The sequence below is a fragment of the Macaca thibetana genome, chromosome 3 (assembly GCF_024542745.1).
Source record: "Macaca thibetana thibetana isolate TM-01 chromosome 3, ASM2454274v1, whole genome shotgun sequence".
Lineage (NCBI taxonomy): Eukaryota > Metazoa > Chordata > Mammalia > Primates > Cercopithecidae > Macaca > Macaca thibetana.
The window spans coordinates 179,287,223-179,312,294 of record NC_065580.1 but is presented as its reverse complement, the minus strand read 5'-3'; the positions used below and the strand labels follow the sequence as shown (position 1 = coordinate 179,312,294).

The following is a 25,072-nucleotide window of genomic DNA, read 5'->3' as shown; positions in this document are numbered from 1 at the left end:
TGAGTAGAATGGGAGGCAGGTTTGCCCTAAGTAGTTCCCAGCTTGACTTTTCCATTTAGCTTAGTGATTTGGGGGCCTCAAGATTTATTTTCCTTTCACAAGTTTTTCCATTATTTAAAGCAGACTTTGTCTTATTCTGCCTTTTTTTTTTTTTCCTGACAAAATCTGCATTATCACACTAAATTCTGACAACTGCCCTATGAGGTAGATGTAAGCATGGGCTCAATTTTACAGATTTGTAAAATAAAATAAGTAAAAAGATGTAACAACTTTCCCACAAGGTCACAGAGGACATTTTATATAACATTTTCCCTAATTCTTCTTTGTTGTTGTTGTTGTTGTTGTTGTTGTTTTTTGAGACGAAGTCTCACCCTGTCACCCAGGCTGGAGTGCAGGGTCACGCTCTTGGCTCACTGCAACCTCCACCTCCCAGGTTCAAGCAATTCTGCCTCAGCCTCCTGAGTAGCTGGGATTACAGATGCCCACCACCACACCCAGCTAATTTTTTGTATTTTTAGTAGAGAAGGGGTTTCACCATGTTGGCTAGGCTGGTCTCAAACTCCTGACCTCATGATCCACCCACATCAGCATCCCAAAGTGCTGGGATTACAGGCGTGAGCCACTGTGCCTGGCCAATTCTTCAGTTTTATACAAGTCCCAAAGGCCAGGAACAAAATACTGGTTCTTAAGTAGCCCGGTATTTTAGAAAAGGTGCCAAACTATTCTTGTGGAACTAGAAAGATGGTGACACAAAGTCAGGTTCAAACAATCACTTACTTGAGTTTCGAAACAGGGTGAAGTCAGAGAAGCCAAGAGTCTTTGGAGAGTGTTGTTGACAGGCTGCTCTTCTCCTCTCCCTTTCTTTGGAAGAGAAGAAGGATGTTGAGGAACGCGAGGATCTCTTGGAGTTGGAGGGATAGAGGGTCTGATATTTGGCTCATGCCTGAGGAAGCTAAAGGCGAGAGGCTGTGACTGGAGGTGCCTCTGCCCAGTAGCACCGTACAAAGTGCTAAACAGGGAGCAAAGGCATGTACACAAGGGGGAGAATAAAAGTAGTATATCCTGTGAAAGCTGTGTGAATGCAGAAAAGAGAGCTAGTCTGCATCCTCCGCTGGCATATAGCTGATGGTGAAGGGACTTGAGGAGAGAAATGGGCAGCCAGAAGCCCAGGGGCCAGCAGGGAGGAGCAGTAAGTGGCCTGCGGGAGAAGAGGCAGTTGGTGCACTCTAGTGTGAAGGTGACTGAGGGCTGTCTCCAAAGACCCTTTAGAGGAGAATCGGCTTTGGAGACCGGAGAGAAATGATATGAGATCACGACTGTGTCACCATGGAGCAGCTGTGCACTTTCCTGCCAACTCCTCTTCCCTGGGCCTGACCTAGCAGGAGAGGGGGGTGAACAAGGAAGAGAAAGGAAGCCAGCTTCATCCTATTTGCCCACTGCGGGCTTCCAAGCCTGAAGCTGGGAGAGAGGAGAAGTTTTAACTTGAAATGAAGATTGTCATTATACCATTAGTCTGGACTGTTCTGACCTGGACTTTTTATTATCTGAAATCTCTAGATTGAAGGACTTTTTAGCTGAACATAACAGAAAAATCAATAATACATCCTTGATATTTCACTCAGGGTAGAAATTAATAAGGCTACAGAAATAAGTTTTTCTTTTTTGTACATTATCATCATATCCACCTTGTAAAACCAAGTAGGTGCACTGCTAATCATTCTGTTACCACAAAGCTTGTCCTTATCTGGCTCTGTTAAAAAAAATGCTACATGAGAAGACAAAGACATCAATCAATGATCACTCATTAAGCCTGTGGTCTGAATTAGTTAATACAGTTGGGAATCAGGATCAAGACATTCTAAAGGCAAATATTATAAAAAGAATAGTCTGGAACATAAGTCACTGGAAGGTTAGGATAAAGAGTGCATTAGTGAGCAATCTGGGCAACGAAGCTCAAGGGAGGGGGCACTAGTGGCGATGTGGGGTGGAAGAAAGGAAAGGACACGCCCCTGAGGACAATCCATTCTGCATATGAGCAGCCTCTGTAAATTCCACCTGGTGCGACCTCTAGTGGTCACTCTAGTACCATAATATAGTGCACATATCCAAAGCTGTGACTGGTTCGTAACATGAAAGTTGACTCTCAGTTTTCACCAGTTTAAAATTTTAGAACCGTGCAGGCAGAGAGCTCTTAATACATATTAATGGTTTGATTGCTTAGGTGGAGAATGGGTGAAGATGTATGCACCCGGGTCAGTTTCCTGATAGCTGACTTTCATGCTGAGTGTAAATTTGGTCACACATTTGAAGTGTCAGAGGGCAAATAGGAAAGAATTAAATAACTCATTGATTTCTCAACTGACCTTTGGCATTATTCATAAAAAGTACATAGAAGGCTTTGAATAAATTGCTTGTTGAATAAATGAACAAGGAGTTACACCTTATGGAGTTTGCTTTTTTATTGTCATGAATTGGGAGAAAGATTTAAATGATAGGAACTTAGTATGTTAGCATCCACAAATTTTAAATTCACCTGCAAGTAAAAGAATAAATTTATTTATAATAGATTTGGATGATTCCTATTTTTGTTATTTTATTCATAACATTCTATACAGGCAATCCAAGACTCTAAGTGAACCACACACTTTCTGAGTTCCTTTGAGTAAATGATTATTCCATGTTGATTGTCCAGAAAGGGCAAATAGTGGACCCAATACCTTTTATTGGTTATTTTCAAAGTTTAATAATGTAGTAATTGTAAGTTTCTTTGAGATGTTTATTCTTTTTCTTTGTTTACTCATGAGGATATAATTTGAGATGTTTTAATAGACAATTATTATTGCAAAACTTATTTTAATTTGTGGCTTAATTAATAGTAATTTAATCAGTTCCAATAAGCATAATGAGAACATAAAAAGCTACTAAATTATTAGGTGTAATGATTCCTGTCTTTCCTCAAGAGGGCAGCAAAACCGCACTGCTCAGTTCTCAAAAATCAGTATAAAAATCTTAAAAAGCTGATACACAGACATTCCCATGACCTGATCATTCATATTAGTCCAACTAATTAAACATAACATGTGTTGATATTTGTATTGGCATTTTATAAAAGTTTAGCTTTTCCTTTATGAAATGAAAAAAAAATCTACTTCTTTCTCTTAGGTTAGACAATAGAATTATACTTGCCTAGGGTCTCAACATGCATTGTTTAGACAAGGACAAATGATTAAGTAAGCTACTGAGAGTAACAAATAAATAACTTTTTTTTTTTTTTTTTTTTTCCGAAGTGTATTAGTCCGTTCTCATACTTCTATGAAGAAATACCTGAGACTGGGTAATTTATAAAGGAAATAAGTTTAATTGACTCACAGTTAAACTTTCCTGAGGGGAGGCCTCAGGAAGCTTATAATCATGGCAGAAGGCAAAGGAGAAGCAGGCACCTTCTTCACAGGGCCTCAGGATGGAGAGATGCAAGCAGGGGAAATGCCAGATGGTGATATAACTATCAGATCTTGTGAGACTCACACACTATCACGAGAACAACATGAGGGAAACCACCCCCATGACTCAATTACCACCACTTGGTCCTGCCCTTGACACGTGGGGATTGTGAGGATTACAATTCGAGATGAGATTTTGGATGGGGTCACAGCCAAACCATATCACCAAGTTACTAAAGTGATTGTACTTGAATCCAGTTGGGAATCAGGATTAAGACTTTCTAAAGGCAAATATTATAAAAAGAATAGTCTGGAACATAAGTCACTGGGAAATTTAGGATAAAGAGTGCATTAGTGGGCAATCTGGGCCATTTTGGAAATTGCCTTTCTATAGTCTATCCTAGGAAGAAAGACCTTTTAAATACACACACGCACGCATGCGTGTGCCCACACACACACACACACATATGTGTATGCATATATGTATGTACATGTTTATCTGTATATATAGTCCAGAGTTGAAGAAAACTTGAATATTGGATCCAGAAAAATCGGGAAATGAGAGGGAGTTGAATCTACCCTTGCCCACATGTATAGAATGGAATTTGGGAATTTCCTAGGCAGATTATAGATGAGGTTTGTCTTTAGCACTTATCACACTGCCTTCAGGGTCCTCTCTGTTCCTGACTTGCTAGGTGCTGTTCTTATATTCAGAAGGTGGTTAAATGATCCTGACAGTTGTTGCCTAATAGTGGTTCAAAACATTTCTTTTCTCTGGTATATCTGCATTTAATAGAGGACATGAGAAGACTGGAAGATTTTCAAGGCATAAAGGAATGGACCATAGTGGACCCTCAGAGGCCTGCATTCTGCCCTGGGGCTCCTGCTTTCATTTTAATAGCAGCAGTTGTAGGGCAGGAACAGGGAGATCAGCACCTGCATGGGCCACAGTGACCAATTCCACCACTGTTTCTGCCAGAGGGAGGTACGAGTGGGCCATGCACCTTATAGCTGCCTGCCTCCACTTCTCATGCTGATGGAATATTCTGATGGACCATAGAGTTGGAGCATTTGCTCCATACTAGGTTTATCTTTTATATATAGTAGGCTTCCAATAAATGGTTGTTAAATGAATAAAGACCTCAAATGATAAATGAATGATGTAGCTGTTCTTCCACCTACTCAACACACAGAATAAAAATCCTTTTCCTTTTTGTGAGGTTAACTAACTTTGATGGAGGAAAATTTACATGATTGTTACTGGAAAGGGGACAGGTATATTCAACTGGAAGCATTTGATGATTCTTCATTCCATTATATTGAATAGGTTGACTAGGGATCAAAACAGGTTCAGTGGCATGGTGGCCGTCATAAACAAATGTACAGTTCAAACTTAAGGGTTGTTCTCGTCTTTCAAACATTTAAAGATCTTGTAAGAACTAACATTAATATTTATTAAGCACTTACTCTTTGCAAATCCCTATGCTAGTTTTGTTTTGAAATTTACTGCACAGTATAAAAAGAATAAGCTATACCCTTGTCTTCAATGAATTTATAGTGTCCCTCTAGTCCCAAGACTAGCACACATGAAAGCATCAGAAAAGTAGGTACAGTATAGATTATTAATGCAAATGAGTAAGTGCCATGGCCTAGGATTAAAGGTTCTGCAAAGGGAAAGTCAATAAGAGGTAGAGACGCTGGGGGAAGGCTACCCAAAGAAAAAGGACCTTGAGATGACTCCTAAAGTACAGGTAGAGTTTAGATACAGAGACAAAGGGGGGTGTCCTAGGAATAACAGCTGTATAAAGACATAAGAAGTGCTGAGCATGGTCCGTTTTAGAAAACAGATTAGAAAATAACTGCAAATTGGGTAACAGTGGGGGCCAAAGTTGGAAAAGTGATTAGTTTTTGGAATCAAATCTAAAAAAGGATGAATTCTATAACATTATTGAGTAGGAGAACAATGAAAGGATAGCTGTGTTTCCAGATAATTAACCTCCTTATTTCCCCTGCTGTGAAAACTAAGTTTCTAGAATAATTGTAAGGGGAGAAATGTTTGGGGTGATTAGAGGATGGTGGGACCAGTTTACTTCTTAACTGTGAATATTGTACTTATTGAGCTGAATTGTATTTTCAAACCTATACAGTAATATATTTTAGGCTTAGAAATAATAAATCTGTATCTCAATTTTTATTCTAGGATAGTATTAGTGATCAATTCCAACCTGAACCTCATACAAGTATCATAGTTACTAGAAATCCACTTAAAAGCTGAGATCCAATCATGGTACATTTTTATTTTTAGTAAGGAGCTGTTTCTAACGTCAACACTGGTAAACTAATGGTTTGTTGGAAGAAAATATGCCCTTTAATAGAAAGCCAACACATTCAGTCAAGAACATTTTACTTGTTCCATGTGAAAATCCACTATAGAAACAATTTCTGTTTTATCCTGAAATAAACATATATTGCAGAAACAGACACAGGACATTTTTGTGCATCAAGGTAATGTCTTTGGCTGGTCGCTATTGAGTACTTTCATGATGTGAATATCATCATGAATAATTCATCAATTCTAAACTAGATTTCACTTAAAGTTGCAAATTTACCATTTTAATGACATATTAAAAAAGTTTTCTGAAAGAAAAAGTACAAATAAAAGTAAAATAAGGGCTTCTGGTTCAAGATAGCTGACTAGAAGCAGCTAGTGGGTTCCTCTTCCATGGAGATGAATCAAAATGGTAAATATTCACACTTTGAATAGATCATCTAAACGAGACAGCACGCTGGAATTCATCAGAGAAGTGATAGGAATTATGGAAAGCAAAGAAAAGCGAAGCCAGGCAGCCTGCTGAGCTGGGATTGGCATGGAACCAGGAGTAGCTCCCTGACACGGGGAAAGGCTGAGTGAGCAACCCCTGGGGCTCCACTCCCACCGTGGACTTTTACAATCCTAGCTATGGGAGAGCTCTCTGAACCCCCTGGGCCTCCAGTCTAACACAGGGAACTGCCTGGAGATTGTGCAGAGGCACTGCTTGGGCCCACATGGAATTCACAGGCTTTTGATCCTTGAAATGCTGCAGCCTGGTACTGGCTGCTGTTGCAGTGCCAGGAGGGAGTGGGGTGGTCAAGTACTTTTGCACACCCCAAAGATGTGTATCACTGCTACTGCTGCTGCAGGGTAGAGAAGCAAGCACATTGAGCACCCTTGCTTTCACTGCTCCCGCTAAGGGGGACCTGCCATCCCTCGGCTCACTGTACAGCCACCTTGCTTCTGCCTGAGCATTTTGGCTGTGGCCTGGCACCCTTCTGAGAGCCCAGCCCCCAGAGGCCTGCAATCTGCCCTGGGGATCCTGCTGCTGTTGCTGCAACTGCCACCACCACTGCCAGGCCAGGGAGGGAGTGGGAAGACAGGACACCTTTGCACACCTCAGTGGTGGATACCACCACTGCTTCTGTGGGAGGAAGGTGCGAGTGGGCCATGGGCCCCACAGCTGTTAGCTTTCACTGCTCTCACTGAGCAGGGCTACCCCTGCCTGAGCATTTTGCTGTTGCCTAGCACCCTTTTGAAAGCCTAGTCCTCAGAGGCTTGCATTCTGCCCTGCGGCTCCTGTTTTCATCTTATTAGCAGCAGTTGTAGGGTGGGAACAGGGAGACCAGCACCTACATGGACCACAATGACCAAATCCACCACTGTTTCTGCCAGAGTTAGGTACGAGTGGGCCATGCACCTTGTAGCTGCCTGCCTCCACTGCTCATGCTGATGGAATATTCCGCAGCTGCCTGAGCAGTCTGCCTGCTCTTTCTGAAGCCTTCTGCCAGCAGCCTAGGGGGCAGCCCACTCCTTCCTATCACAGCCAATACCTGAACTCTGGGAATTTGAAGACATATTTGCTTGTCCGGTCCTGGTTTAGTCCTCCCAGGACTCATGCCCATTGCCCAGGGAGCCATTTAGGAACCTGAGGATTAGAGGATTGCCTAGCCCAGTGATGGCACCTGATCATTCCCTCCGTGGTCTGAGGTTGAGCTGATCCAATCAGCTGACACCACCACAGCTGACCCCCACCTGCATGTACTGAAAGGCAGAACCATTCCCCCTCTCTCTGTGAAGCAGCAGTATTCCTACATTGGAGAACAGGAGAGCCACAAAGCTGTCTATATTGAGCTGAGGGAAGAGATCCCACGCTGAAGCCACTCCAGTGAAGAATCACGGGACAGGTGTTTCCCCTGGCTTTCAGTGACATTGTGGTCTGGCGTTAGATGACAGTGTCTGTCTGAACTGAGAGTCATCAGCCCTGAGACAAGGGTGTGATACAGAAAGAGACTGTGTTCCTGTCTGCCCAGGATGTGGAGCTGGTGGAGCCCCCTCTCCAACTGCAGAAACCTTGGCACATTTCACCAGGAGCTCCTTCAGTCACTCCCGTCAGAGCTGGTGCCCATGCGCATCATTGAAGTATTCATGGGTGAGGTTGGTGTTTCAGCTCCTCCCAATAAACCGAGATCAAGCAAATAGCCATCTGCTTCTGTGACAGACAGCTTTTGCCCATGAGCACCACCTACTGGTCTGGAGGTTGAACTGCAAAGCCCAATACAAAACATGCTAATAAGTACACCAAGGCTAAAGAATCAAAGCCAAAGGACCCTACTCAACTGTGGTATTTGATTGCCACACTGTCATGTGGCAAATAATCCCATATAAATGAAAGTAAATCAAAAACAAGAAGTGACACCTTCTCCAGATGAGAAGAAACCAGTATAAGAACTCTGGCACCATGAAAAACCAGTGTTGAGACATCCCCAAAGGATACTAGCTCATAGCAATGGATTCTAACCAAAATGAAAATTCTGAAATGACAGATAAACAATTAAAAATATGGATTACAAGGAAGCTCAATGAGGTCCAAGAGAAAGTTGAAAACCAACGAAACAAAATCAGGAAAACAATGTAGCGTATGAAAGAAGAGATAGATATCTTTTAAAAAAAGCAGAATTTCTGGATTTGAAAAATTCACTGAAGGAATTACGAAATACAGGCATGAATGAAACTGGACCTCTGTCTCTCACCATATACAAAAATTAACTCAGTGTGAGTTAAAGACTTAAATGTAAGACATGAAACACTGAAAATCCTAGAAAAAATATGGGGAAAATCTGTTCAGAATTTTGGCATAGGCAAAAAATTTATGGCTAAGAACTCAAAAGCACATGCAACAAGAACAAAAATAAACAAATGGGACTTAATTAAACTAAAAAGCATCTGCCAGCAAAAGAAGTAATCAATGGAGTAAGCAGACAACCTACAGAGTGGGAGAAAATATTTGCAGACTATGCATCTGACAAAGGACTAATATCCAGAATCTACAAGGACCTCAAACAACTCTACAACAATGACAACAAACAAACAGCCCTATTAAAAAGTGGGTAAAGGACACAACTAGACATTGCTCAAAATAATACAAGTGACCTGCAAACATATGAAGAAAAGGCTCAACATTACTGATTATCAGAAAAGTGCAAACTTATACCATAATGAGATACCATCTTACATCAGTCAGGATGGCCATTATTTAAAAACTGAAAAACAACAGATGTTGGTGAGGATGATGAGAAAAGGGAACACTTATACACTGTTGGTGGGAATGTAAATTAGTATAACTTCTGTGGAAGACAGGATGGGTATTTCTTAAAGAACTGAAAATAGGAACTACCATTTGACCCTGCAGTCCCACTGCTGAGTATCTACCCAAAGGAAAAGAAATCATTTTATCAAAAAGACACCTGCACTTGTGTGTTTATTATGGCACTATTCACAATAACAAAGTCATGGAATCAGCCTAAGTGTCCATCACTGAATGATCGGATAAAGACAATGTGGTATGTATACACTGTGAAATACTACTCATCCATAAGAAAGAATAAAATTGTGTCTTTGCAGCAGCGTGGATGGATTTGGAGGCCATTATTCTAAGTGAAAAACTGCAACAGAAAATCAAATACTACATGTTCTCACTTATAAGTGGGAGCCAAACAACAGGTCCACAAGAACATACAGAAAGAAATAGCAGACTGGGCGTGGTGGCTCACGCCTGTAATCCCAGCACTTTGGGAGGCCAAGGTGGGCGCATCAGGAGGTCAAGAGATTGAGACCATCCTGGCCAACATGGTGAAACCCCGTCTCTACTAAAAACACAAAAATTAACTGGGCGTGGTGGTGCGCACCTGTAGTCCCAGCTACTCAGGAGGCTGAGGCAAGAGAATCATTTGAACCCGGGAGGCAGAAGTTGTAGTGAGCTGAGAACAAGTCACTGCACTCCAGCCTAGGCAACAAGAGTGAAACTTTGTCTCAAAAAAAAAAAAAAAAAAAAAAAAAAAAAAAGGCTATAGTAGTCACTGGAGATGCTAAAAGTTGAGAGAGTGGGAGGAGAGTAAGGGTTGAAAAATTCCCTATTGGATACAGTGTTCACTGTTTAGGTGATGGGTACATCAGAAGCCCAAATCCCACCACTATGCAATATATCCATGTAGCAAACCTGCACATGTACCTCTGAATCTATACAAATGAAAAAAACCACATTCTCAAAGAAGAGTAAAATAAAATAGAACACATGGAAGAAAATATATCACAAAGTGCTGAGAATAGAAAAAGTAACATCCTAAAGCTCTAGAATTTGGGGTAGTTCACCACTTAACACAATTTGGTAAATGGCAACGGAGAGCTTTTTAATACTCAGTTCATACTCTGTCTTGCACTCTCTCTCTCTCTCCCTATTAGTAGAGAGTGTTTTCATAAACGTTTTAAGCTTGGGTTTATCCTCAGTCAGGGTTCTTTCTTCCTTCTTTCCTCCGTTTTTATTCAAGCCATTGCTAGAATTTGATTTTGTTTTCTCTTAGTGTCTTAAAGTGTATTATTTTTGCTTTTCCGACTGCAAAACAATAGTTGCATATTTTTTGGTCCCTTTAAGTTTTTATTATAACTTTTTTTCATCACACCCCTTCCTTTTATAATGTTAAATGGCAAAATGTCTATAATATTTAAAAATTTGCTTCCATCATCCTAAATGTCTTATTTTCTACTTTTATTATTATAAATAAATTTATGTGCATATGGTTTTTTTTTTATTTTGTTTCCTGAAACAAGTTAAAATTTGGATGTTTAAAATAATGTTGTGATATGAATACTGCAGGTGTTATTTCTATTTGGGGACTGAGAAGTTAGGCCAATAAACACCTATTTATTGAACTTCTTGAAGGATTCCTGGGCAGCCTTCAGTGCTAAGGGGAACAAAAATATAATAAGTACTAGGGATATTTTAGGAATATTTCCTGACACCTTTTTAAATTCTAGTATTTGCAAATATCACTATAGAATATTAGTTTCCTCATATACTTTATTCCTGGCAGCCAGGAGAGTTGAAAACAATAAAGCTCTATTGAGAGACTGGACTGTCCAAATTGTTAGATTTTTGGACCTGGCAACACCCACACCACCACCTAGTATTTCATGAGAGTTTCATATATGGCAGTCACTGTTATAAGGACTTTTCATTTATATACTTATTTATTCATTAAAATAGCTATATGATACACACAGATCATCATAATCATTGTCATTTTATAAATAGTAGGTAATGTAGGAAAAATGGTTAAATAACTACTAATGGTCACTCAGTTGGTAAGTGGTAGAGCCATGAATTTGAATCCAGGTATTCTAGCTTGAGAACCCACAGTCTTAACCACCTTTACCTTCCATCACTCTGTATTTCTTTTCCACAGCTTACAAGCGTACTTTGATTAGGGATGACTCTCTTCTGGTGTGCCTTTAGACAAATTAGACATTTCTTCATGGCAGACACATCTGGGATTGTTTTGAAACAAACAAAAATGAATAATTTAAATGACAAATGTCAATAATTATCTTTTTTTTTTTACAAAATATATTCAATATAGTTGGATAAATTAGATATATAGATGACATAATTAATGCACAAAGTCGAAATATCTATACCAGCAGTGTATACTGATATATGAAATCTCTAAAGAGTGTAGCTGGAGAATAATTAGGAAAGAAAGGATTGGAGAGAGATTTGGAATATATACAGAGAAAGATTCTATCTTCCAAGGATGTTGAAGAGTGTGTAGGTTTTGAGGAAGTGGTGGATGCTGATTGAGGTGATGTAAGGGATAGAGAGGAGAGCATGAAGACAGGAGTACATGTACTATTTGAAAGCAATAAAATGTGATGAATGCCACATCCAGGCAAAGTGTTGAACCCTGAATTGCAGTTTGCCATGCTCTCTTTTCCCCCTACTGTGAGCCTGGCAATTTTTTAGACAGGGGCTGCTTTATCAGCTTGAATTGCAGGGTGAAGAAACATGAAGCAGAGTCTTCTGACAACTCATCATATAGTATAAATAGAACTTTCTTACTGTTAGCCAGGAAGATTTTTGTGGAACTTATTAATGCAGCATTTTCTACCTTATAAAACTGGCTGACAGGCAATTTCAGTATCCCAGGCGTAAAGGGCTAAGGATTTAGGCAACGAAGAACAGGAGCAAAATCTAAAAGTCATTGGGAAGGAAGGCTGGAAAGAACTTGGTAACTGATGGGTTATGAGGTACAAAGATTTAGAAGAAACTGTGACATAACCTTAATGATTTTGGTTTGAGAAAATAAATAATCAAAATGAGAAAGCAAAGGTGGAAACAAGTGTGGAAGGTGTATATATATATATATATATATATATATATATATATATATATATATTTTTTTTTTTTTTTTTTGAGATGGAGTCTCGCTCTGTCGCCCAGGCTGGAGTGCAGTGGCCCAATCTCGGCTCACTGCAAGCTCCACCTCCCGGGTTCCCGCCATTCTCCTGCCTCAGCCTTCCGAGTAGCTGGGACTACAGGCGCCCGCCACCACACCTGGCTGATTTTTTGTATTTTTAGTAGAGAAAGGGTTTCACCGTGTTAGCCAGGATGGTCTCGATCTTCTGACCTCGTGATCCGCCCATCTTGGCCTCCCAAAGTGCTGGGATTACAGGCTTGAGCCACCATGCCCGGCCGGAAGGTATATTTTTAATAGGTAGGAGAGAGATCTTAAATCCTTTTTATGAAATTAAAGATAGTATAAGATGGTGTAAAAAAAAAAAAGGATCATCAGAAAGAGTGCACTTGGAAAAATGTGGTAGTTCAGAGAAATTTCATAGTACTTAGAATGTGAAACAGATCCAATGGAAAGTTTTTGTTTCATTATGTTTTGTTTTAAAGTCAGGCTATACATTTGCATACTTAAAATAATAAAAATATATAGGAATCCAGCAGTGCAGGAAAGATGTTGTGGACATGGGTGGTAAAATATGAGTTCTAAGGTCCACAGAAATTAGGAAGGGATGTGACTGAGAACATACACGGAGGGGTAATATTTGGAGAAATGAGAGGAAAGATCTATTAAAATTTTAGAAGGAAGGGGCGGGGAGTGGTGGCTCACACCTTTAACCCCAGCAACTTGGGAGGTCGAGGCGGGCAGATCACGAGGTCAGGGGTTTGAGACCAGCCTGGCCAACATGGTGAAACCCTGTCTCTACTAAAAATACGAAAATTAGCCAGGCGTGATGGTGGGCTCCTGTAATCCTAGCTACTCAGGAGGCTGAGGCAGAAGAATCACTTGAACCCTGGAGGCAGAGGTTGCAGTGAGCTGAGATCCTGAGATTGTACCATTGCACTCCAGCCTGGGTAACAAGGTGAGACTCCATCTCAAAAAAAAAAAAAAAAAAAACAAACAAACAAAAAAAAGGAAGGATAAATGTAGAAATGGATATGCACTGACGTGGAAACAGGGACTGGTAAAGTTCAAGATCTTGATGATCCCAGTGCCTCAGTTTTTCACTAAAGTCAGTGAAGTTATCTGCTAAGTGGGACAGAAGGAGAGGGGCAGATGAGAGCTGAGAAGAGAGAAGTTTGGAAATGCCACAGAGTGGAGAAAACCTTGTGATTACAGGATTGCCAAACAGAGGGCCTGTTTGAAGTTAGACTGTATGAATTCATAGTATACCAAGTCGGAATAATTCTCTGTCTTCTCTCAGTAGTGCTCAGTGTCCTGGGAACAGGCAGGGAAAGCTCACAGGGAGGGCGATCCAGGTTTGTGATTCTTACGGATTACGTTATTTGCTCGAGGTCATACTTATACAAAGTTCTCTTTAATCCCTTCTCATTGTTTCTTCATAAAAATACAATGTCTTTTCACAGATACATTTTATATTCCTGTGGTTCTGATAATCTTCACACTAGCTTGAAATTCATCTCTTTAACCACTAGAGCCTAGATTTCTTTTTTACACTTGGCTCTTTATAAACGATGATACAAGTTTTTGGATAATTTTTCTACCTTCTCATTTTTTTCACTTTGATAGGCTTTCTCAAATAACTTTTATTGGTGAAAAAATTATCTATAGTTTTTAATAAAATGTTGTCATCTCATTTAATTCATCTGTCAGATACTTAATCATTATTTAGTGCTGAATATGTGCCAGGTGCTATGTTAAGGGCCAAGTTTACAAAGATAAATAAAACAAGGTACCTGTCTTTGATGGGTTTATAGAGTTCAAAAGTCTATTGGGCAAGTTCCTAAACTTTGTATAACTTGTGTTACAATGGCTTCTGTTCTCATTTGGTATTGGGCAAGCTCTGCTCACCCCACATACTTTTCATTAAGTTTGTAATATTTACGAATTTGAAAAGTAAATTTTCATTACATTTGGTTTATTAATACATAGAATGAACTATTTTCCCATTCTCTGTTTTGGTCCCCACTGCTGGAACTGATATTTATTGTTACAACCACCTTATCCCACTAGGCACCACAGTCCTCACTGGGCTTTGCCATGTTTGTGCAGAAACACTGCCATTTCTACAGACTGTCCCAATTTCTATTGCTGTACTAGAACACTTAAATGTTAATGATGATTGCTGACTTATTGGACACAAAGGGAAAGTTCTGCTTTCCTATTTCAAGTTACACTTATTGAGAGGACAAGCAATGCAGTAGATACAGTTGAATAAAAACAGCTACTGCTTATACATATATATATAGTGCTGATGAACTCCGATTTTAAATAAAATTACTGGAAACCCACATTCTTTGCTTTATAAAGGTCCAAGCTCTTCTGCAAATTCCCAGGGGCATATAAACATGTGGGCACTTCTGATTTCAATTTACTGCCTCTGCTGGATTTTTTTTTTGTTTCTATCCTGTCTAATCCTGTTTCCACATAGGTATTATTTAAATATGGTACATTGCTCCTTATCAATATCTACAAATACATTATCCCTACACAATTCTGAAAATCTGTTGGTGGGAAATGGGGAGAAATGTTTATAATTTGAAAATGCAAACGCATTAAAATTGAATATTTAAAATTTTGTCTTGTTTTTTGGTGGTAAAAACACTTAACATGAGATCCACCCTCTTAACAAATGTCTAAGTGTATAATACATTATTTTGACTATAGGTACAATGTTGTACAGCAGATCTTTAGCGCTTATTTGTCTTGCTTCACTGAAGCTTCATGCCTGCTGATTAGTAACTCCTCATTTCTCCTCCCCCCACCCCTAGTAACCACCATTCCACTCTCTGATGATATGGATTTGACTATTTTAAATACCAAATATAAGAAGAATCATGCAGTATTTGTCCTTCTGTGATTGGTTTATTTCATTCAGTACAATGCCCTCGAGTTTCATCCATGTTGTCACATTGCTGAATTTCCTTCTTTTTAAAGCTAAACAGTATTGCATTATATGGACACAACACATTTTCCTTATCCATTTCATCTGCCAATGAACATTAAAAACAATAAAATAATTTGCAATTAAATAATAAACAACAATAAATACAAATATTGATAAATAAAAATTAAACATTACAAATTCTTATTCATAAACGTCTGAGAATGGGCATTTCTCACCAACCAAATGTCTACCATCCTCTCAATTCCTTTCCTTCCCTACCTCTTCTCTCTGGCCTCTTTTACTCCGTTCCAAAGTATTTACACTCCTCACACTGTCCCATGAATAAAATCTAGTATTAATTTGGGTTGCTTTGGATCTTCCTTCAGAATCTTTCCCTTTCTTTATCCTATGAGCTTTATCAAACAAGGTAGTTTCTCATGCAGTTTTCTTTTTTTTTTTTCGGTCAAGCTGTTCTTTATTTCACGGAGAAGCCGGGGGAGGGGCTCAGTCTTTCCTGGCAGCAGCTTTCCTCATAGCGGCCAATACGTTGCTCAGCTCCTCCCGCTTCCTCTTGGCGCGGATGTGCGTCCCCACCCTTTTCTTGATAAACTTGAGGGCCCGTTTGTCCTTGGAGACCTTCAGTAACTCCATGGCGCGCCGCTCGTACGGGGCAAAGCCACACACCTCCCGAATCATGTCCCGCACGAACTTGGTGTGTTTCGTCAGACGCCCGCGGCGGCGGCTGTGCCTGGGCTTGCTCACGTTCTTGGTCACCTTGTGGCCCTTGTTGAGGCCCACGGCCATAGGGTAGCGTAGAGCCATGGCTACTGCTCTCCCGTGGCGGCCCTGGCGGAAGGGCGCAGTTTTCTTCTGAAGTAGAATTCTGGAACCACTCTTAAGACAATAAAATGTTCAATTTTATTACGTGTCTTATAATTTCATGAATCCAAGTGAAAAACTGGGGGGTGTACATTGATGCAACCACTTTGAGAAACAGTTTGGCAGGACTAGATTCATGGGTGTGTAATCTGTGCTGTCATAGAGGTTTGTGAACTTAGAAGGGCCCACACTTGTTTTAATGTTTTGCTGTTGCTGTCTTGAAATTTTAATACTTTGAAAACAAGGAGCCTTGTGTTTCATTTCATTGGCCCAGAAAGCTCTATATGTGGTTCCACAGTCTGGCATTATTTAACACAGCTGAGCAAACTCAATGTTTCAGGGATTTCACTTCTAGGTAAAAACCCAACTGCAGCTCATATCTGTATTCACCAAAAGAGATTACCGAAATATTTATCTCTGCATATTGTCTATTATTCATAATAGGCAAAAATCTGGAAACAATCTGATTTTCATCACCAATGAAGAAACAAATGAATTGAGCTATATTCATACAAAGAAATACTACACAGTGAAGAAAATTCATAGTCTAGTGCTATAAATTATAGTGAACTAATACCACCAACGTAATATTAAAAAAAGAGAAAAAGAATAGTTTAAGATTCCATTTACCATAAAGTCTGAGAAGAAGCAATTTTATAAAGCTAGAGGGGAGTGTAGTGGTAGACTTTATGGAACAAAGGCTTATAAATAGTAACTGGGAGGAAACCTGGTGGGGGCCCCTGGGGTTCTGCTAATAGCCTTTCTTGACCTGGAGGGGAGTTACAAGTGTGTTAGTTTATAAAGCTATACATTTATATTTTATACACTTAAAATATTTCCTGTATGCACAAAAAATTAAAATAATGCATAGCATGGTGTTGGTACCAAGGGAAATCGGGGTGTATCTGTCTGTTGTGAGCAGGCTAGAAGCTCTTTTAAACAATCTCTGATTAAGAAACTCATTGCACTAATAGACGCTCTTCATCCGCTCTGTGAGTGCACTGTCAGATTCTTGAGACCCACTGAATGGTTGTATCTGTAAGCTTCTCTCTTATATATCATTTTGATAAACCCTCTAATTTCCACTTGGATAAGTGAACATCTATGGTAATAGAAATGTATTCATGATACTTAATTTTAAAGTAAACTATTAATAAGAATTTAAGGGAATTTTCAAGGTCCAGAGTGAGACTGTGCCTCAGTAGGAGTCTGGTATAAAGAAATAGAAATCCGGCTGGGTGCGGTGGCTCACGTCTGTAATCCCAGCACTTTGGGAGGCTGAGGCGGGCGGATCACGAAGTCAGGAGATCGAGACCATCTTGGCTAACACGGTGAAACCCCGTCTCTACTACAAATACAAAAAAAAAAAAAATTAGCCAGGAGTGGTGGCGGGCGCCTATAGTCCCCAGCTACTTGGGAGGCTGAGGCAGGAGAATGGCGTGAACCCGGGAGGTGGAGCTTGCATTGAGTCCAGATCGCACCACTGTGCTCCAGCCTGGGTGACAGAGCAAGACTTAGTTTCAAACAACAACAACAACAACAACAACAACAACAACAACAAAGAAAGAAATAGAAAGCCAACATGAATTGCTTGCCATCTCTTATCTCTAAATCTTTATGTGCCCTGTTTCATTTTTCTCAGTCTTACTTTTCTAATACTCATCTACTTGGTAAAATATGGCCATGCCAAAGTTTTCAAACTCTTGTTCCTTTAGTTCAAAAGACAAGGCAGATTGATATATTCTCAAACTTAATTCCAAATTTTGGGAAAGAAAATCCTAAAACTTGCCTCTTTTTTTTAAATCCCTGGGCCACTTTCCAAGGCTAGAAGAGAGTCATACAACAATAATATATTTATTGCAGTCCACTCTGTATAACCCCCAAAGCTTGTTTCTTAGTGCTTAAAATACACATGCATGCATAAATTCAGGAGCTGGACTTTCTTTTTTTTTTTTTTTTTTCCTGAATGTTCAAGTACAACCACCCTGGCTTTCTGATCAATGAATTGGCCTTGATTTATAGCACAAAGGGAACATTGACTAGCATTTTATTGAAACATAAAAAGCAGGGATAATGTTCTTATCAAATCTCCACTTATAAGAAACGTGGCATCAAATGAATGGATAAAAGGTTAATTTTTCAAAAAATTATGTTGTGATACTTGGCTATCCATTTTCGGGGAAAAATTGGTTTTTCTACTACATATCTGTCTTAGTTCACTCAGGCTGCTGTAACAAAATACGATAAACTGCATAGCTTATAAACAACAGAAATTTATTTCTCACAGTTCTAGAGGCTGGGAAGTGAAATGAAAGATCAGGGTGATGGCAGATGTGGTGTACGGTGAGAACTCTCTTCTGGGTTGTAGACTGCTGACTTCTAGCTGCGCCTTTACATTGGTGGAAGGGTGATGCAACTCTCTGGGGCCACTTTTGTAATGGCACTAAACCCATTCATGACACCTTCACTCTTATGACCTTATCTTCCGAGGGCCCCATTTCCTAAAACCATCACTTTGGGGATTAAGACTTCAACATATACATCTTGGGGGGAACACAAACATTCAGATCATAACAACACTAGCCATTAAAAAATGCAGATAGAAAAAGTATGTAATAGTAAAAAAGTGTAAAAAACAAAGAAACCCACATGACCATAAAATATGAGATAATTTGTTTGGAAACATGGGTAAAAGAAGTGATGTTTAAACATAGTATAATATGGTTTGGCTGTGTCCCCACCCAAATCTCATCTTGAATTGTAACTCCCGCAATTCCCACATATTGTGGGAGGGACCCAGTGGGAGGTAATTGAATCATGGGGGTGGGTCTTTTCTGGGCTAGACTCATGATAGTGAATAAGTTTTATGAGAGCTGATGGTTTTATAAAGGGGTGTTTGCCTGCACAAGCTCTCTTCTCTTGTCTGCTGCCATGTGAAATGTGCCTTTCACTTTCCACCATGATTGTGAGGCCTCCCTGGCCATGTGGAACTGTGAGTCCATTAAACTTCTTTCTTTTGTAAATTGCCCAGTCTCAGGTATGTTTTTATCAGGAGTCTGAAAGTCGACTAATAATACTTAGTACAAAATAAAAAAAGTAATTGGAAAAATTAATAAATTTGATTATATCAGAATTTAAAACTTAATTAAAGACACCACATAAATTTAAAGGTTAATGTGGTAGTCAGTTTTATATGTCCATGTGGGTAAGCTATGGTTTCCTATTAGTCAATAAAACCCAATATAGGTGTTACTGTGAAGATATTTGGAAGATGATGTGGTTTGGCTCCGTGTCCCCACCCAAATCTCGTGTTGAATTTTAATTCCCAGTGTTGGAGTAGGGACCTGGTAGAAGGTGATTAGATCATGGGGGTGGGTTTCCCCCTTGTTGTTCTTGCTATAGTGAGTAAGTTCTCGTGAGATCTGGTTATTTAAAAGTGTGTAGCACTTCCACCTTCACTCTCTCTCTCATCACCATGTGAAGATGTGCCTGCTTCCCCTTCACTTTCTGCCATGATTGTAAGTTTCCGGAGGCCTCCCCAGCCATGCCCCCAGTACAGCTTGCAGAACTGTGAGTCAATTAAACCTCTTTTCTTTATAAATTACCCAGTTTCAGGTATTTCTTTGTAGCAGTGTGAGAACAGCCTAATATAGAAGATTTGATTAAAGTCCATAGTAAGTTGACTTTAGTAATGAAGATTATTCTAGGTAATATAAGTGAAGTGGGCCTCATTCAATCTGTTGAAAGGCCATAAAAGAATAATTTAGGTTTTCCTAGGGGGAAGAAACTCTGTTTTATGGATAACAGCTTTAGTTTATGTCAAGAGTCCCAGCTTGCCCCTCCTCAAAGCCTGCCCTACAGATTTTAGACTTGCCTAACAAGTTCCCACAGTTGCATAAGCCAATTACTTGCAATAACTCTTTTAATATATGTCTTCTGGAGGTCATATTTCTCTTGATGAATACTGAGTGATACAACAAGTCATAGCTTGAAAGAAAATATTTGTATGTGTTATCAAAAAGGAGTAGATTTCAGACCAGGATGGTGAAGTAAGAAGTCTTGGGCCCCAATTCCCCTTACAGAAAGTTCAACTACCAACTATTCATGGACTAGAACATTCTTTCAAAAACTTTAACACCTGGAAACAAGTGTGAGACACCAGCATGACACGTAGAAATGAACAATATCTGAATTAGAAAGGTAAGAGGACTAGTCTCACTCTGACCATGCTCTCTGTCCCCCGACCCAGCACAGTGTCAGACAGAGGATTTTCCTGGACTCAGTTTCTACAACGGGGAAAGAGGACTGGGGCAAGTCATTCAGCTTCCTTAGCATTCCAAGGTCCTTCTAGGAAGCCAACTCTGATCTCACTCCATGGGGAACACAAAAATAAATAGCATGGCTTGCCTGTCCTTGGATTAAATAGAAACAAAGAAATGTGACCAGTGCACAACTCTTGATGGTAGCTCCGTGTTCCTGCCAGCTGAAGTACTGAGTCAGAGATATCAGCTAAACTTATAGCACACTTTTGAAACTGAGCTGCTTGACTTTGATGGAAATCATCATCTAGCTTGAGCCACTAGACTGTTATTCTTCCTAGCCAGCTTAAGAACCCACCCCAACTACCCTGCCCATTTAGGGAGACTCCCGCTTCCATGAATCTCAGCAAAGCAAAGGGCTACATTGGCTTTATCCAGGAAGGTAAACAGCAACTCCACATGGCCAAGAAGCCTGCCCTATAACCCTCATAGACAGGGAGATTCTCGCCTCTGCAGATCTCAGAAAAGTTAAGTGGCTCTACACCAGCCTAACCCAGAAAGGCAAGCAGTGGCTCTGAGCAGTCAAAAATCGACACAACAGTCCTGCCCAGGTAGAAAGATTCTCGCCTCTGTATTTTTTGGAGAAATATAACAGCTAGTCCTGCTTATCTGAAATGTTGGACAGCCACTTATCTAAGCCAAAAGCTCACCCTACATAGCTCCACCCAGACAGCGGACAATCCCCAATTACACATTTCTTTTTTTTTATCATTATACTTTAAGTTCTGGGGTACATGTGCACAACATGCAGGTTTGTTGCATATGTATACATGTGCCATGTTGGTGTGCTGCACCCATTAACTCGTCATTTACATTAGGTATATCTCCTAATGCTATCCCTCCTCCCTCCCCACTCCCCACAATAGGCCCTGGTGTGTGATGTTCCCGTTCCTGTGTCCAAGTGATCTCATTGTTCAATTCCCACCTATGATATTACACATTTCTAAGGAGCATAGCCTCAGGTCTCACCTGCCCAGATAAGTGTCTCCATCTAACTTTAGAGCCCAACCTGTGGCCATGCTCAACCACAGATTCCAAATAGTGGAAATGCCCAAGCACGGAGTATATCTTGTGGCCAGCCTGACCAGAAGCCATCACAATACCCAGTAGCTCCACCTGATACCAGAGCAAATGCAGTGGCCCAGCTGACTAGAGATTGCATAACAAGCTCTGCTTCCCTGAGGTCATCATGAGCTGGCACTTCCAGAATCACAGGCTAGACTAAATAGTAAAACATTATCCCTTCCAATAAGGACCAGGAGAAGGGGCTGTCTCTTCAGATGCACAGACAACAACATAAGGGCACAAATATTATAAAGAATTAGGAAATCAGGACACTTCAAAAAGAAACTAATAAAGCTCCAATAGTGGAACCCAAAGAAATAGGGATCTATAAAATGACTAAACAATGATTTAGAATAATACTCATAAAGAAGTTTATTGAATTACAAAAATATACAGATAGAAAATTTACTGAAATTTGGAAAATACCCAAAGAGTGAGAATATTGACAAGAAAATAGAAACGGTAAAAGAGAACCAGATAGAAATCTTAGAGATGAAGAATACAATGATTAAACAGAAACATTCAATAGAAAGTTTAAATAGCAGAATTAATCAAGTGGAAGAAAGAATCAATGAGCTGGAAGATAGAACATTGAAATTCTTCAGTAAGAAGAGTTAAGAAAAAAAGAATGAAAAAGAATTACAAAAGCCTATGGGAATTATGGAATTTCATCAAGAAACTAAACCTTTCAATCACAGGAATTCCAGAAGGAGAGCAAAGAGAGAAAGGGCCAGAAAGCATATTTAATAAAATGATGGTTAAAATTTTCCTAATCTGGGAAAGATACCAACACACAGGCGCAGAAAGCATGGAAGTCCTTGTCAAAATTAATTCAACGAGGAGCATACTAAGACATATAATAATCAAACTATCAAAAAGTAAAGACAAATAACAAATTCTAAAAGCAGCAAGAGATGAGAAACATACCACACACAAAGGAAGGCTGATACAACTGTCAGTGGATTTCTTAGCAAACTCTACAAGCCTGGAGAGAGTAGGATGATATATTCAAAGTGCTGAATGAAAAAAAAAAGTCAACAAAGAGTACTTTATCCAGCAGAGCTGTTCTTTAGAAATGAAGAAAAGACAAAGATTTTCCCAAAAAAAGCTGAGAGGGTTCATTGCCAGAACTGACTTATAAGAAATGTTAAAAGGAGTTTTCAAGCTGGAAAAAGGGTGCTATTGAGTAACAGAAAAACATTTGAAGGTATAAAACCCATTCATAAAAGTCAGTACACAGTCAAATTCAGAATACTATGATATTGTAACATTAGTGTGTAAATCATATCTTTAGTATGAAAGCTAAAATTCAAAACTATTGAAATTAATGATTACAATAATTTGTTAAGGAATATGCAATATAAGAAGATACAAATCATACTATCAAAAATTCAAAAGGGGGGAGAAGTTGGGTTAAAATGTAGTATTTTTTGTTGTTATTGTTTCTTTTGATAAAAGTTAAGCTGTTATCTGCTTAAAATGACCTGTTATATCTATAACAAGTTTTTTGTAAGCCTCATAATTACAACATACCAAAAATCTGTAATATATATTCAAAAATAAAAAGCAAGAAATCAACATACTACTAGAGAAAATAATTTATCCACAAAGGAAGGTAGTAAGATAGGAAGAAAGGATCTATAAAACAAATAGAAATAAAACAAATGAAAATAAATGGATTAAATTCTCCAATTAAAAGACATTGAAAGGTTGAATGGATAGAATAATCAGACCAAACTATATACTGCCTATGTGAGACTCACTTCACTGGTAAGGACACACATAGACTGAAAGTAAAGGGATGGAAAAATATTTCGTACAAATGGAAATCAAGAGAGCAGGGGTAGCTTTACTTGTACCAGGTAAAATAGACTTTAAACACCATTAAAAGAAACAAAGGTCATTACATAATGATAAAACAGTCAATCCAGTAAGAGAATATAACCATCATAAATACACATTCACTCAATATCAAAGAACCAAAATATACAAAGCAAAGATTAATAAATCTAAAGGAATACATTAACTGCAATATAATATAGCAGGGGACTTCAGTGCCTCACTTAGAGCAATGGCAGATCATCCAGACAGAAAATCAACAAAGAAGCATTAAATTTAATTTGCATTCTATACCAAATGGACATAACAGAGATTTACAGAACACTCCATTCAACAGCTGCGGCACAAACATTCTTCTCAAATGCACATGGAACGTTACAGGGCACATCATCTATTAGACCACAAAATAAGTCTTAACAAATTTCACATGTTTGAAATCATGTCACGTACTTGTTCTGATCATAATGGTTTAAAACTAGAAATCAGTAAGAGGAGGAAATTCAGAAACTTTACAAATACGTTATAATTAAGGAACATGCTCCTTAACAACCAATAGTCAATGAAGATATTAAAAAGAAAATTTTAAAAATTTGTGAGACAAATGAAAATGGAAACACAGCATACCAAAACCTATGGAATACGGTAAAAGTGGCTCTAATAAGGAAGTTTATAGCAGCAAACACCTAATTCAAAGCTCCCAAACAGCAAAAGAAATAATCAACAGAGTAAACAGACAACTTACAGAATGGCAGAAAATATTTGCAAACTGTGCATCCGAGAAAGTACTAATATCCAGGATCTACAAGAAACTCAACGTAATAAGAAAAACACACACACACACACACACAAATAACTTCATTCAAAGGTAGGCAAAGGAGAGAAATTTTTCAAAAGAAGACATACAAACAGCCAAAAATTATATGAAAAATAAAAAATAAAAAACACAGATTTTGGCAAGGATTTGGAAAAAAGAGAAAGCTTATACACTCTGGGAATGTACCAGCTCTATTGAAAACAGGATATGGATTGCTCAAAAAGTTAAAAATAGAACTACCATTTGACCAGTAATCCCACTACTGGATATCTATCCAAAGGAAAAGAAATCATTATATAAAAAACGTGCCTCCACCCATATATTTTTGCAGCACTATTTATAATAACAAAGTCCTGGAATCACTCTAAGTGTGCATCAGCAGATGATTGGATAAAGAAAATGTGGCATATATATACTATGAAACTACTCAGCCATAACAAACAATGAAAATGTGTCTTTTACAGCAACATGGATGAAACTGGAAGCCATTATTTACGTGCAACAACTCAGAAACAAAGTCAAATATGCATGTTCTCACTTATAAGTAGGAGCTAAACAACGGTAGACACACACATACAGAGTGGAATAACAAACAATGGAAACTACAAAAGCTTGAAGTATGGGAGAAGAATGAGAAATGAGAAATTACCTATTGTGTACAGTTTACATTTTCAGGTAATGGTACTCAAAAATCCAGGCTTCACCACTACATAATAATCCATGTAACAAAAATGTACTCATTCCCCTAAATCTACAAAGATGAAAAGAAGAAAAAAGAAAAAAAAGTTTATATGAAAAGAAGAAAGATCTTAAATAAACAAACTAACATTACACTTCAAGAAATAGAAAAACAAGAACTAATTAAACTCACAATTAATAGAAGGGTAGAAATAATAAAGGTCAGAGCAAAAATAAATGAAATGGAGTTTGTTTTTTTGAAAAGATAAACAAATTGACATTTAGCGAGACTAAATAAAAAAAAAAGAGGAAA

The 25,072-nt window shown here is 38.8% G+C and overlaps 2 protein-coding genes across 2 annotated transcripts in view; one reads left to right on the top strand and one right to left on the bottom strand.

Moving 5' to 3' along the window:
- The window catches only part of CHODL (chondrolectin), a 456,335-nt gene that overhangs the window by 111,435 nt on the left and 319,828 nt on the right, over positions 1-25,072 (top strand). The window lies entirely within an intron of this gene.
- On the bottom strand, positions 15,628-16,027 carry LOC126949625 (60S ribosomal protein L36-like). The gene has a single exon (XM_050782181.1). It carries the CDS (start codon positions 15,985-15,987, stop codon positions 15,670-15,672), a length of 318 nt encoding a protein of 105 aa, XP_050638138.1. The 5' UTR covers positions 15,988-16,027; the 3' UTR covers positions 15,628-15,669.

What these genes read in the sequence shown, in the direction of transcription:
- LOC126949625 (XM_050782181.1), bottom strand. Translation starts at nt 15,987, where the DNA reads ATGGCTCTACGCTACCCTATGGCCGTGGGCCTCAACAAGGGCCACAAG.